This window comes from Zeus faber (assembly GCF_960531495.2).
Source record: "Zeus faber genome assembly, chromosome: 2".
NCBI classification, from domain to species: domain Eukaryota; kingdom Metazoa; phylum Chordata; class Actinopteri; order Zeiformes; family Zeidae; genus Zeus; species Zeus faber.
The window spans coordinates 12,194,283-12,209,282 of NC_137189.1; the positions used below are offsets into that span (position 1 = coordinate 12,194,283).

The 15,000-nt window shown below is 46.1% G+C and overlaps 2 protein-coding genes across 2 annotated transcripts in view; both read right to left on the minus strand.

Moving 5' to 3' along the window:
* Positions 1–4,373: 4,373 nt before the first annotated feature.
* On the minus strand, positions 4,374–6,300 carry lnc.lemp (lncRNA encoded micropeptide). Its single transcript, XM_080024062.1, has 2 exons — positions 6,091–6,300; positions 4,374–5,187 (listed from the first exon to the last, which is right to left on the minus strand). Exon 1 carries the CDS (start codon positions 6,280–6,282, stop codon positions 6,112–6,114), a length of 171 nt encoding a protein of 56 aa, XP_079880188.1. The 5' UTR covers positions 6,283–6,300; the 3' UTR covers positions 4,374–5,187; positions 6,091–6,111.
* A 1,949-nt stretch (positions 6,301–8,249) lies between these two features.
* Positions 8,250–15,000, minus strand: part of scml4 (Scm polycomb group protein like 4) — a gene marked incomplete at both ends in the record, with an annotated part of 9,723 nt that continues 2,972 nt past the window's right edge. Inside the window, 2 exons of the mRNA XM_080022675.1 lie at positions 8,250–8,375; positions 9,334–9,479. Coding sequence (XP_079878801.1) covers positions 8,250–8,375; positions 9,334–9,479 — 272 coding nt within the window. The remainder of the gene's footprint in view (positions 8,376–9,333; positions 9,480–15,000) is intronic.

Consider the following 15,000-nt stretch of genomic DNA (forward strand, 5'->3'; position numbering starts at 1 on the left):
ACATTAATGTATAAAACAAACATTGAAGAAAGGGTTTCATTAAAAGGAAAATAATTCAGATCAAACGAGAATTACAGATAAAATAGCGCTGAAATAACAGCGCACAGAGAAATCTGTGCTGCATGACATTTTAATTCCTACACTCTCACAGAGTACACTGGCAGGAGATGAGTCCTGTCATCCAGCACCAATGTAAACACTTTCTACTGTTTGACTCATAATCAATTACAAACTCAGGTTGAGGGTGGATGGCATTTACATGTTGTAAGTGTTCTGTATTTGTGTGGCTGCCTACGCATAGCCGTTATATACAACGCATATATACAGTATGCTTGAATATGGAGGCATTAAAGGGTATTAGAAGGAAGGAATTTGTGTTTTATTAGGCATCCTCCCACTGTCTGTCTTCCATCCATCCATCCATTTTCTTGTTGCTGATCCAGGTCTGGATGCAGACCTTAGCAGAGAGTGGTCCAGATGCCCAAGTGTTCTCCAGCAACGTCCTCCTGGGGGGATTCCGAGGGGTTCCCATGCCAGCAAGCAAGAGATATAATCCCTTCTGCGGCTCCTGGTTCGGCCCTGGGAAGTGCTGAAGGTTGGCATCCTTGGTTTAGTGACTACCTCAGTGATTTCTGCCAAGGAGATGGGTTCCGATCCCGCAGAACAATCTGATCCCGCAAAACAATCTGACCCCACCTCCTCCAGTTCCTTACACCTCCTAACAGTATCCTCAGTCAAGGTCAGCCCTTCCCCACCCTCACTGGTGGACGGTGTTCCTGGCTTTTCCCGCCTGATGCTTTGTTAGACTCTCTTTGAGGTCTTCCAAAATTCCTTCTCCATGGCCTCAATGAACACCTCCCACATCCAAACTTTTGCCTCTGCAACCACTGCAGCAGCAGTCCTACAAGACCTACCTACTGGTACCTGTCTGCTAAACAGGGAGTCCCCATGCTTTTTAGCTTCACCGCCTCCCTCACCTTGGGTTGCCGCCACAACAGGCACCGAACACCTTCTGGCCACAGCTCCTAGCAGTTGCCCCCAAGATGGCAGCTTTGAAACATGGTCCATTCCACTCCATGTCCTCAGCCTCCGACCAATATGGCCGAAGCTCCTCCAGAGGTGGGAGTCGAAATCACTTTAGACAGGGTCTTCTACAGTCCCAGTCATTCCCAGCAAACCCTCTGTTTGGTCTGTCCGGTAGTCTTCCCAGCCACCTGATCCAGTTTACCACCAGGCGGTGATCTGTAGACTGCCCTGCTTGTCTCTTCAGCCAAGTGTTGAGAACACATGGGCTGAGGTCCGATCACACAACTACAAAGTCCTCGGCCCAAGGTTGTCTGGTTAAGTACAGGAGGACACTGATGAGTCCACATGTGTTCGAACATACGGTCATGATTGTTACAGACAGTCCATGGCTAGAACAGGAGTCCAATAACAAAGCACCTTTTTGCTTACTCCCAATAACATCCATACAGATTCCTCTATCTCTGCGCACATGCGCATTAAAGTCCCCAACTAGAACAACGGAGTCACCAGGCGGAGTTTGCAAGCACCCAACCCATTGTCGGCAAAAAGATAGTGTACTACCAATTGCTGATGGCCGCGATTGCACACACAACTGTCCGAGTACTCCTCTCTGCAACCCAAAGTTGCATTGAGGCTACCCTCTGTTGCATTGAGCATCCTACTGAGAGGCTCCTAGCTGGGGGCTGGTGAGTATCCCTGCCCCATCCCACCTGGGGCCTCTCCCTTGTGCTACTCCTGAGTAGGATGGAGTTAAGGTTAGGTTTGCCGGAGGGGTGTCTGGCTTCAGTATAAGTAAATGTTATGAGATCTCTCTTTTTTTTTCTACTTAAAACCTCTTAAAGTGTTTGCACTCGTTCTGGAAATATGTCTCCTCAACTATGTTTCGTTCTGTTTGTTACTGCACCGCTCGATGCCGGCGTGTTCATTATTCTGCCTCAGATCCAAATACAAACATGTTGATCTCCTTATATTTGAATCCAAAAAGCTTATTCTCATCAGAGTGTCAGTGTACTACACAAGTTCTTGTCTGTAGTAGAAATACGATAAAAGGCCAGGCCCCTTTCATCTATTCTCGAGCTGCCCCGGTCCACTGCACCCTCTTCTAAATCCTCTGCTCATTGATCACTTCCTTACCTCTTTTTCGATTCTTTCAACTCCTGCTCTCCTCTCCTCTTGTTCTCCGCTCTCTCCAACGGCTCGGCTGCCAATCTTCCTTTTAATCTTCACACTTAACTTGTTTTGTCTCCTTCCCTTCACTCTGCTCTGCTTTGCCTGCACTTTCCACTCCTCCCCTCACCCTTTCCTCTCCCTCTCCTTGTTTTGCATTCCGCAAATAGCCAGTAGGCACAATCACACAAGCTAGCAAGCCAATCAGGAAGCTTATTAAACATGACACTCACAGAGCACGCTCAATATAGGCGAAGGGCATAGGCTATGAGGCCCGCGTGCCAATTAGGACAATTAGATCAATCATAGCAGCTCAATGTAAACTCGCCCGGTCACCCTCTCTCTCTCTCTCTCTCTGTCCCTCACTCTCTCGCTCTCTCTCCTCTTCTGTCTCTGAGCCTTGCACGCCCCCCATTCTCGGCTTAGAAACAACTGTCTCGTCATGAATGCCATAAACGGAAAATATCTCTCTTCTACACATACACAGTTTGATGCGAAGAATACACTGTGGAATAAAAACTTCGCACGCCTGACAAGCTCACACGTCTCCACCCAGCGAGCTATTCCTCACAATTTACCTGCAGCATTTAAAGTTAAGGGACAATAGTGGCCTCTCGAAGAATGCAGACAGGCCCACACTCTCTCCTCCGATGACACTCGATTTGCCCTCTTCCATTTGTCAACACACGCTCGCTCACTCTACAATTCCCACACATCTGTCTGTCATCGCTTCCCTCTTATTTTCCCCACCGCCGTGGATAAAAGGACATGCCAGAAAGCGACTTTAACGACAACCCAAGTGAGCCTTAAATGTGTGGAGGAAATGTTCTGCATAATTGCGTTCCGTCGCGTTATCAAATTACCGCAAATCTAAAGAATTGATGGTGGTGATCACGCTGGAGTGCAATCTGATCTACAGTTTGTTTTGCTGTGGGGTGGTGATCTGTTTCCCTGTGTGTCTCTTTGGCCCCTTTGATGCTGTGGTTTATTCAAACTCCCATTAAATAAGAAATGCATGGGTGACGGGGAGTAAAGAAAGCTTTATTTCTATGTGATTTGGGAGAGCAGTAGGCGCGCGTGTGTGTGTGTGTGTCTGTCCATATATGGTTTAAAGGACAACACACTTGAATACCCCAATGGCATTTACAGGACATTAATCTCATAATTTTGTGCTCATAATTTAGCTTCCTTGAAAATGTCTCTAATGCTGTTTAAAAATATATATTTTATATGAATCCCCTGATTTACTCTCAGGATTCCAAAATGTTGTCTTGCTGTTTTAAGTCTACATAACCCAATAATCTTGGTTTTAAAGTTTTATGTAGATTACCTTATAAACCACATATACAGTACCTGTGTGTGTGCATGTGTGTGTATGTGTGTGTGTGTGTGTGTGTTTAGAATACTCATACCCCTATCTACGGATTCCAGTGACACACACACATACTCTAATTTGCACAAATGCAACTTTTCTGAGCTGCATGTGTCTGTCAAAATAAAAGTAACTTGTCAGGGTTTACCAGTGTGTGAGGGTGTTACTGTGTGTGTGTGTGTGTGTGCGTGTGTGTGTGTGTGTGACAGTGGATGTGCCTCCAATATAATATGCGACAGGGAGGATCTGAATATTTCAAGTGAGAAAATATGGCCATGAGAAGTGCATTAAAATGGGGCACTGTAGTACTCATTCATCTATTCTCTATACAAGGGCAGAGGGACATCCTTCACATTCAGAAAAAAAAATACACCACTTCAATAAGCAGCTGAGGGCCATAAGAGTTTCTCCAGTAGATAGATAAATAGATAGATAGATAGATATTTTGTTTTAGGAACCTAAAATAGTAATTTATTGCAGTAATTTTGAAGGAGTGAAAAGGAAATGTACCTGGCTGCAGCACCTAGGCCTTTTTCTTCACACAGTATCTACCACCTCCACCTTGATTCTAAAATCCTTATCCAGATGCTGGCAAAGCCACTGATGGAGAAAGAAACTATAATTTGTCATTTGATGCAATTTGCCATGTGTTATTTTAAGATAGGGAAGAAGTCCCTTCCCTGCATGTAGGTCTGCTTGACTAGTGATAATAAAAAAATGATCTGCAGATACTGTAGTGAGGGTTCACAAATGCATCGCTGAAAGGGCAACAGCACCTCCTAGCGTCATAAAATGTGCAATAAAAATATCATTTTTTTAGGTTATTTATTTTTCTCTTAAACAGTAAAGCGTATTTAAGTGCAACATGGTTCAGCGCAAGGTTGTAATTCCCACCTTTATCCATCAGATGGGAGTGTTTCACAACATTTTGTAACTTCACTTAAGAAGTGAGAAGTGTGACTTATGAATAGAAATTTTGTACAGCATTCAAGAATGTCTATAGTATATGATATCCAATGATACACTAGTCCCTCAACTAATTTGATTAAGAGCATTATTAGCACAATTACACCCGGGAATGTTGGTTTGAGCCAATGTGGTAAAATGAATGACAGAGACGGAGGCTTGATATGTGACATATTTTAGATAAATGTCAATGCGATTTGTGAACTATGACAGAAAAAAAATGCTATAGGTGAATTCTGACATTGAGGTTGTTTCATTTCCAAAGATCAATACCCAGGAGATAAACAAATGCAATATGTATAAAAACACAAAATAATTGGGTTATTAGACAAAATATAATTTGGGTCAATACATTCATTTCATGCATTTTCATTACTTAGAAAAAAAAACTTGGCTAGAGAAAGGACTCGGATGAAATAGGTTATCTATCTCCAAAAGGAGACACCCCGGCAGCTTGAGCGTGTATTTAAGGTAGAAAAGTTCTCCATTGTTTCACAGATAACATGGAGAAAGGCGAAGGGATGACAGAAAGGACGGCATCCAGTCCAGTCAACACAAAGATCCACTGGTGACACCGCAGGGAAGCGGTGAGATCCAAGCTCCGGGACTTTACAGAAGTCGGGAAGGTATTCCAACAAGTGCATAATTCATCGGACCTGCGAGGTAGGAACCAAAGCAAACACAGATTTGAGAAAGACAATAACCACCGAAATTAACGCTGGAATATGAACAAAGTAGAACGCAAGAGACCCATTCCATCGGCCCTCGGATAATGAGGGAAATAAAGCGCAGGCTTAAAAATTGGGGGGTTGGCCTCGAATGCATTCCTGCATGGAGAGCATGGAAGAGGAGACAACATCCCTCACATGGAAATTATCCCTGGGTAATAGCATCACACAAATAGAAATATTTCAACAAATATGGCAGTATTGATGACGATGTTGTATCATCAGTAATTCATATGGGAATCAACAGATATTGACATACTGTTCGGCGTTCTGCAGCTTCTGTAGTTGATTGTAGAAGTCAGAGAAGCACAAAGTGCATTTTCTCCATTGAGTCCCATTGCACACCATTTGTGTAGACATTCTCCACTCAACCAATTGAATGTAAATCAATGCATCCGGGCACAGAAAGTAGTAAACAGTCGTCAAAGGCGATCAGCGCAATAATTAAACGAGCTTTCGATGTTTAAGGTCTTTCCCGCCAGGAAAACGGCCAATTACCAAGCAACCGATCGTGCGCATCAGGCGCAAACAGCGTGTCGACGCGCAATGTAAACAGGAAATGACGTCAGACGGAGACCGCCCCGCAGCGCTGTTGCAGTTCATTCGCCTTTTCGCGTTCTCCAAACCCGTCAACGCATCGACGCAAGTGTCACTCGAAACTAAGGGGGAGCGTTTTAGGGCTCGAACTGGGCTCCACATGTTAGACATTTAAATGTGTTTAACTGACCGTCCCCCCCCCCCCCCACGCCATTGCTTGATAAGGCTCGTTCCGTTAGACGGGTCCGAAATCTCGCGTGATCTACGCCTTGCGCACGTTCCCCCAACACGTACTGCGTCGTCGTTGCAAGCGTTTCAGGCCAAGTCCAGCTTCTTCTGTGTGTCTGACAGTTTATCCTGCAGCCGCTTCTTTCTCCAGTCCAGGAACCGTCGCCTCATCCTGTTGGCCTGCCACCCAGCGAAGAAGCCGCCGGCGAACGAGACGGCAATCGCGACTTGCAGCGTCCTCTCCGAGACGTCCGCCATGTTCACCTCGAGCACGTGGGGAGTGTTGACGGTTTTAAAACCAGGAAGTGGCGGGGGGGGGGGGCGGCGGCTGCCGGTCTCGCGATAGCTTATTCCTTCTCGCGTTTCTTTAAAGGCGATTTGAAAAGGACCAAAGAAGCGCCAATTTATACATGACAGCACAATTATTATGAATGGAGCTTTACATGTGTTAAATTGTCTCCATTCTTCAGCATTGTATTGAAAATGCTGTTTTCATTCGTTTTGAGTTGAGTCTTGCGTTAAATGGATTTTCAACGGTCGTTCTCAACAGAAATCCGAGGAGTGAAAAGAGTAAATAAATGGCGGACGTCACGGTTAATTCAATGATAAAAATGAAATGAATTTCCAATGAAAATGAAACCGATGCTGGATGTTATTTCATTCAGTTCTCACCTATTTGAGCAACATTTGGAGTCAACTTTTGGGGGCAATCTTTCACAAGTAATTGAAGAGATAACAAGCTGGACTTCAAACCGTAACCCGATGTAACTTTTTTTTTTTTACACCTCAAAATTACAGCTTCCAAATCATTTTGATGGCACACTGACTTGTATGTAGAATGGCCCTTTTTTTATTCCCACCCACAACGCCTGTTCTTTCACTATGTAACTTCTGTGTTTGGGTACGATCCACGGAAAAAGGGCGTTACGCTTTACGGCACTAGGTGAAGTCCTTGATGTTTGGCTCCGGTAATTACACTTTGTATTTTTCTGCCTGGTAAAATGTTTTTAAAAAAAAAAACCCCCACGATAAATTATAAGCTCGCCCGGCGCCTGCACCTCAGCCAGCGCGCTTCGGCCCTCATTCTCATTGCGCCACGGGGTTTGTTTCACCCTCTGTCTCCTCAATTATATCTCTGGGTTTGGAACATAGACTGCTATCGGCCGATGAGGTTCAAATTTTAATGTAATTAATCAGTAACATTACATTACATGAAGCAATTAAGTAATTAATGTCAATTCCTTTCGGACACCGGTCCGAGTTTTACGACAGTGGTGTAAAACTGCAATTGCACTCAGAAACTGTAGGGGCGCCAAATCCCAAAAGTTACATAGTGCTGCTTTAATTCATATTTACATCAATTAGAAAAAAAAAGGTAGAACAGTATCACAATGGAACAAAAAGAAAAATATCAATGGCCCATAACCCCTGAGACTCAAGTCAATAATAAAATACAGCATTCTAACATACATTTACATTTATACAAATCTAAGGCAAATAGAAATAAACAAAAAGTGGAACAGACACAATTATACATTACACAAAATGTTAATCTGACATGTAAGTAAAAAAAAAAAAAGCATTATTCATAACCACAAATTGTAAAGACAGTAAAATTGTCCTATACATGATATTAAGTTATTTAAGTATACAGTGGTTTTGATGTAGTTAAGATATGATTTTTTTGTGGCGGCTGACCACTTCAGTACCTGAAGTGGTCAGAATGCGGGTGTTCCCGGTTCTGCTGTAAGCACCAGAAGGAAAGTTTAAGTTCAAAACTGAAGTTATAGTAATGTGCTACAGGTTTTTGGATATGGAGGTGTCACACTCAAACGCCTGCTCTGATGCAGTTGATGCTGTTTACGATAAGATATGAAAACACTTAAGCACCGGTCCAGACTTCTTGGCAGTCTGTGAAATGGTTTATTCCAGGTCACATATCCATTTTGTAGAGCTGCCATGTGCTCATCTGATTTATTTACAACTCAAAACCATTCATCTAGCGAGTAAACAAGGATGTAAATGTATGCAACCTTTACCATCTGAGAACAGTGTGGTAATAAGACGAGTGATCACGTCCGGGTGAGAATCCAGAGTTGGTGAGGAGATTTGCTGACGGTTGATATCAGAAGGCTGTCAGAATTGGTTGAGTTTGAAACGGCTCAAATAGATTTAGCGATGGACAGAAGGTCATGAGGAAATCATTTTGGGTCCTCGACGGTAAATCACAAGCGGCTCTGTTTGAGCCTGTCGATGTGGTAGCAAAGTTTCAGCGCCGGCCCCAGTTTCAGTCCCAGATACTTCATCATCATCTCGCTCTTCAGCAAGAGGAGAGCGTCTCCGTCTATCTCCTGGAAACACAAATGCAAGGATTGAATGAGGAAAAAAAATCTTAATCCATTCATGTTAGGTTAAATGGTTACCATTATTATTATGTGTATGACCGTATGTATATGTATGTGACAAATAACCTCTTGAAGCTTGAGGCTTGAATCTTGAATAAAATTAAGCGGGAAGTTCTGTAAAGTTCAAGTTCAAGTTCAAGTTCAAGAGATTATTTGTCACATACATATACAGAGTTAGAATTCTATAGCAGATGGAGGAGGAGAGGGATGGCAAGAGCCTGTAGCAGCTGGGGGCGGGGTCAAGGAGGGGACGGAGTATATATCAATGGAGAAGAGAAGGGGAGAGGCCTGTAGTCACTACGGCGAGGAAAGGGGGCAGGGCCTGTAGCAGCTGGGGAAGGAGAGGGAGCAGGCCTGTAGGCGCTGGGGGCGGGAACTAGGAGGCCTGTAGCAACGGGGCGGGGCCTGCAGCAGATTGGAGCGAAACGGGGGCGGGGCCTGTAGAAGCTAGGAACGGTGATGAGGAGAAGGGGCGGTGCCTGTAGTCGCTGGGGACAATGAGAGGGGGCGGGGCCTGTAGCAGGTGGGGGACGGGGCCAGTAGTAGCCAGGGACAGTGGTGAGGAGAGGGCGGGGCCTGTAGTTGCTGGGGACAGTGAGGAGGAGAGGGGGCGGAGCCTGAAATCGCTGGGGGCGGAGACGAGAAGAGGGGCGTGGCCCATAGCAGCTGGGGACAGTGGCGAGGGGGCGTGGCCTGTAGCAGCTGGGCACCGTGATGAGGTGAGGGGCGTGGCCTGCAGCAGTTGGGAAGGTGAGGAGGCGGGGGCTGTAGTAGCTGGGGACAGAGACTATAGGAGAGGGGGAACCTGGATTCTGTCATGGTGTAGCTGAACCATTGAGTTTTGAGTTATAGTATATAACTATAACTATATACTGTATAAAGTAGTCAAGTAAGTTGGACTCACGTGCTTCCTGAAGGCATCGGCATGGGGTCCTAGCGCCTGGGGGTCGGCGTCCTTAATGAACCACACCACCTCCTCCACCCCCCAGCTGGACGGGTCTTTGCCAGAGGGCTGTTTACACTCCCCGGCCTCGGAAGCCTGGCCGTAAGCTGTGGAGTGAGGCGGGGCACAGGGAAGATAAAGAGGCAACATGTTTACTGTTTACTGTTATTAATGTGAAATTGAACATATCCTTGTCGTGTGCACTGCCTGCATCAACTCTCTTCTCCTCAGAGACAGGTGGTATGAACCTGGATGAGATCACAGGATCTCCTAACACTTATATGCATTTACAAAACAATGGGAATGTCCTTTTGGGACCCCTGGTCTTCTAGGCCAAGTCATACAATGTAAGATCAAACTGGATTATTTGCATCTGCAACTTTTCCTTTGTTTTAAGCCTAAGTCTGAAAGTAATTGAAGCAAATTATTTCTGTAGATGTTTCAATGGGAAGTGATCCAACTCTCACCACTTTAGGACGTAAATTGGTGAGGTTACTAATAATGCTGTTTAAATGTATTAACCTCCATGTTACCAGGTCTCCATCGAGGGAAACCGCGACATCCATCAGTGATCAGTTATATTGATCCCTTTGTGTGTTATATAATCAGACTAAAGATTATGATTTTATTCTTGTTTTTGAAGTGTTAAAACAATGTTGTAATACAGTAGTTAGTAATTAGCAGTCGCCTTAATAGTTAATTGGTCACAAATTTTATGCTATGTATGTGTCTAGGTGCATCAATAGATGTATATTTAACTACTTTCCCCTGGCCTGGCCAGTGACCTTCAGGAACAGACTGGATGACAACCATGAATAGTGTGGCGACAACTGGAGAGACAGTGGACAGCTCAGAGAGACGGCAACTGGGGTAGGAAGAGCCAGCAACCCAAACTGCAACTTCTGTTAGGAAGTACCCGAACAAGCTACAGAAAACCCTAATGAAATATACCCCCAGGGGTGCCCGAGAGGGGGGGAGAATGAGCACCCCAATAGGACGGACCTACACTTAACGACCAATGCAAATGGACAATCGACAACGATTGCCGAGTGTGTCTGCAGCAAGGACCCAGAATCGCGATTGTGGCGCCTCCCCTTGCGGCTGCCTGCGCGAGCACCTTGTGGCGATTACGCACATTTTTGTATCTTTTAGTATTTATAGAGCTTATTGTGCGTAATCACCGGGTGTCATGACATTTCACTGCATATATGTATGACCGTATGTATATGTATGTGACAAATAATCTCTTGAACTTGAACTTGAACTTGAAGGTGTGCAAGAATCCGCGTGGCCTGAAGATCCACCAGGCCAGGATGAAGTGCTTTCAGAAGGAGCAACTGGTACAGCGCGCAGGGATCACCCCTGGTGAGACGCAGGAGGAGCCAGGCTCGGAGTCACCCCACAGTGCTCAGAGCCTCCATGAACCAGTAGCCCCAGACCCAGGCGGAGTAACCGAACATCGTCGGGTCAAGTGGCCTCCGGCCAGTAAGGACAAACAGTGGCTCCAGTTCGATGATGATGTGGACAATATCCTAGAAGCAGCAGCCAAGGGCAAGGCAGCCAGGAAACTCAAAACCATGGCAACCATCATCATCAGCCTCGCTGCTGAGAGGTTTGGTACGGTGGAGAAGGTGGGTACCAAGTAAACCAACCAACCAACCAACTAAATGAACAACCGTAGGGCAGAGAAGATCAGCCAGATAAGGCAGGAGCTGCAGGTCCTAAAGCGGCAGTACAAGGAAGCGCAAGAAGAGGAAAGGGATGCACTATCAAAACTTCGCTGCATCCTCAGGAAGAAGCTCACCACTCTTCGAAGGGCAGAATGGCACAGAGGGCGGGGGAAAGAGAGGGCCAAGAGACAGTCTGCCTTCATCACAAACCCATTTGGAGTCACAAAGCAGTTGCTTGGGCAGAAACTAAGGGGCCACCTCGTCTGTCCCAAAGAGGAGATCGACCACCATCAGCAATCACCACCAACACCTACAGTGATGCTGCTTGGGAGGAAGTCCTAGGTCCCTATAGGCCTTTGATAGACCCCCCAGGACCCACAACTCACACTCAACAGCAAGGAGCCCAGTTGGAAGGAGGTTCAGGAGGTTGTCAAGGCAGCCAGAGCCAGTTCTGCTCCGGGACCAAGTAGAGTGCCCTACAAAGTGTACAAGAGGTGTCCCAGACTCCTTCACTGGCTGTGGAAGATCCTGAGGGTTATCTGGAGGAGGGGAAAGGTATCCCAATTCCCAGTTCAGAACCATCTCGCTGCTCAGCGTTGAGGGGAAGATATTCTTCGCCATCCTATCCCGTAGGTTGACGGAGTTCCTCCTGAAGAATGAGTACATCGATACCTCTGTACAGAAGTGTGGAATCCCAAAGGTTCCAGGATGCCTCGAGCATACAGGTGTGGTCACACAGTTGATCAGAGAGGCAAGAGAAGGGAAAGGAGACCTAGTTGTGCTGTGGCTCGACTTCACCAATGCTTATGGATCCATTCCACATAAGCTGGTGGAAACAGCACTGGATCGGCACCATGTCCCAGGTAAAATCAGGGACCTCATCTTGGACTACTACAAGAGTTTCAAGCTGAGAGTCACCTCTGGGGCAGTCACATGCGAGTGGCATGGGTTGGAGAAAGGGATCATCACTGGATGTACAATTTCAGTGATCCTCTTCGCCTTGGCTATGAACATGCTGGTCAAGTCAGCCAAAGTTGAGTGCAGAGGTCTGCTCACCAAGTCTGGAGTCCGCCAGCCCCCCATCGGAGCCATTATGGACGTACTGACAGTTACAACGTCAGTGCCTGGGTGCCGATGGATCCTTCAGGGCTTGGAGAAGATCATCATCTCGCTCGGATGTGTTTCAAGCCTGCAAAATCAAGGTCCCTGGTGCTCAAGAGAGGAAAAGTGACAGACAAGTTCCGCTTCTCTCTGGACGGCACCCAGATTCCATCAGTCACCGAGAAACCAATCGAGAGCCTCGGTAAGACCTTTGATTGCATACTGAAGGATGCTGCATCCATCAAGGCCACAATTCGGGAGCTGGAGGCGTGGCTGACAGCAGTGTACAAATCGCGTCTGCCTGGTAAATTCAAGGCCTGGATTTACCAGCATGGTGTTCTCCCCAGGATTCTGTGGCCCCTGCTTGTGTACGAGTTCCCAATAACAACAGTGGAGGGCTTCGAGAGGAGGATCAGCCGTTAGCTCCGTAAATGGCTGGGCCTGCCACGAAGCCTGAGTAGCATCGCTTTTTATGGGCAGAACAACAAGCTGAAGCTCCCCATAAGCAGCCTGAATGAGGAGTTTATGGTTCCCCGTGCAAGAGAGGTGCTGCAGTACAGGGAATCCAGTGACCCGAAAGTCTCCCAGGCTGGCAGGAAGTGTCAGGACTAGTCAGGACTGGGAGGAAGTGGAGGGCAAGTCAAGGCAGGAAGTGGAGGGCAGTCAAGCAGGCTGAGTCACGCTTGTGTCCCAGCGTGCTGGTCGGCCCAGTGGCATCTGGACGAGCAGGGCTTGGTAGCGTTCCAACCACGCGCTATGACAAGGCCCTGGGCAAAGACAGACGCTGACTGGTTCAAGAGGAGGTGAGAGCTGGCGTGGAGGAACTGCACGCTAGCCAGATGATGGGGATGCAACAGCAAGGCGCAACGACGAGATGGGAACAGGCAGTGGACCGTAAGATCTACTGGTCCGAGCTTTGGCAAGCTGGGCCTTACCGGATCAAGTTCCTGATCGGATCCGTCTAGGACGTCTTACCCAGTCCATCCAACCTCTTCTGCTGGGGCAAGGTTGACAAACCATCATGTCCCTTGTGTCTCAGAAGAGGAACGCTAGAGCACATCCTCAGCTGTTGCCCAAAAGCCCTGGGAGAAGGACGCTACACTTGGCGCCACGACCTGGTGCTGAGGGCGATAGCAGAAGCCATCTCCACCAGCATCACCCAGAACGAGCCTCTCCGACCAGCAAGGCAGGCGATTGCTGAACCATGTGTTTCCTTTTATTTTTTTAACTCCCCCTCCTCCGCCATTATGACACAAGGAGACATCCCAAACTGTGCCCCCTCAGGCGAGCATTTAAGAGCTGTTGACCACTCAGTCTTCAGGCTGGTTCCTCACTCGAGTTAAGAACTTTCCCCTTTTCTCTTTTATTGTATTTTATTTAAAAGTTTCCTTGAAGTCTTTGTTTCACTAAAGTACATGCGCAATTTGGTCCTTACTAATGAGGCCTGCTTCAGCCGCCCAGATAAAGAATTGTATTTTCTTAATTTTTCCTTTCTTTGATTTTTATCACGATACCTTGCGTTTTCTTACAATATTACCTTATTTTTCTTATTCTGGACATTTTCAGTTGATCACACGAAAAATCCAAACCGACATGATTAAGTTGGTGTAGTTAGATTAAATAGATTCGACGTTAAACCCTGACCAGCGAGGCACCCGGAAGTCGTCCAACCCGGAAGTCATCTGAGAGTGGGATCAGTTAACCCGGACCGGCTCTGCGCTGTGAGATCACGGCCCCCGTAGCGTCCCTGAAGGAGGACCCTGAAGGTCCCTGCACCAGCGATCCACCCCGGTCTGCCCGGGGACGTTGGGACTTTTCTCCCCCCGTCACCGTCTAAACTGCTACCTCCCCCGCGACGTGGATGGAAATCACCGGCGGACAAGATGAACGGCCACCACAAGCCACGAACTCTACTCAGCCCATGTAAGCAACGCTGAAACTGCCAACGCGAAAGGCTTCCAATTCTGCTTAACAATGATGACCAGTTGATGTGTCCAATTTAATTAATTTCCCCTTTAGAGAAGTCAACTACCCCCGTAGCATTTCTCGTTTTATTATTGTAATGTAAGTGTCACCATTTTTAAATCCTGCATTCATTGTTTATTTTGTTGATCATTTCTTTTCTTTACCATCTTATTCTTCTCCATTAATTTTATTTAATTTTTATTTTCATATGTTTGCTATTATTTCATTAATTCAAGTACATTAGCATGATATAATAAATCCATTTATTGAAAAGAAGTTTGTAAGATCGAGTTCCTTGATCTTTGAGTCCAGTAGTCAACGTTAATATAATTAACTCCTTAATCCTGCTTAGACTGATTAATTACGCTTAATGATTGATAAACTTAAATTAACCTATTTGTTTCCCCCAACTTAACCAAAACGGGGGTGGTGCCCTGAGCGAGACAATTATTTATTATTAATTATTAAAGTAGAGGTGTTCAGTTACATCCTCATTCATCTATTCACGTCTTTCTTTGTAGTTTCTATGTAGCATCACAAGATGGCTCCACTAGCTAGTGTTGGCATTAGCATGTAGGCGGAGTGACACCAGGGACATGAATCTAGGCGGTGAAACAGTTGCCCATGACAGCGGTCTTTGTTTACAGACAGTGGCCATTATTCAGAAATAACCGACCGCTGATCATCACTATTGACCAATCAGAATCGAGTATTCCACTGAGCCGTGTGACAAGATAAGTTAAAGCACTAATTCTATTTAGCAACAGTGAAGTTGCAGTATAGTAGCGACCAATAATGGCTTCATGATAAATAGTAACAGCAATACGAAAATAACAACAAAGGCCGCTGCTGGACTGTGGAAGGTACAATCATCACTGTTTTCAGATTTTTT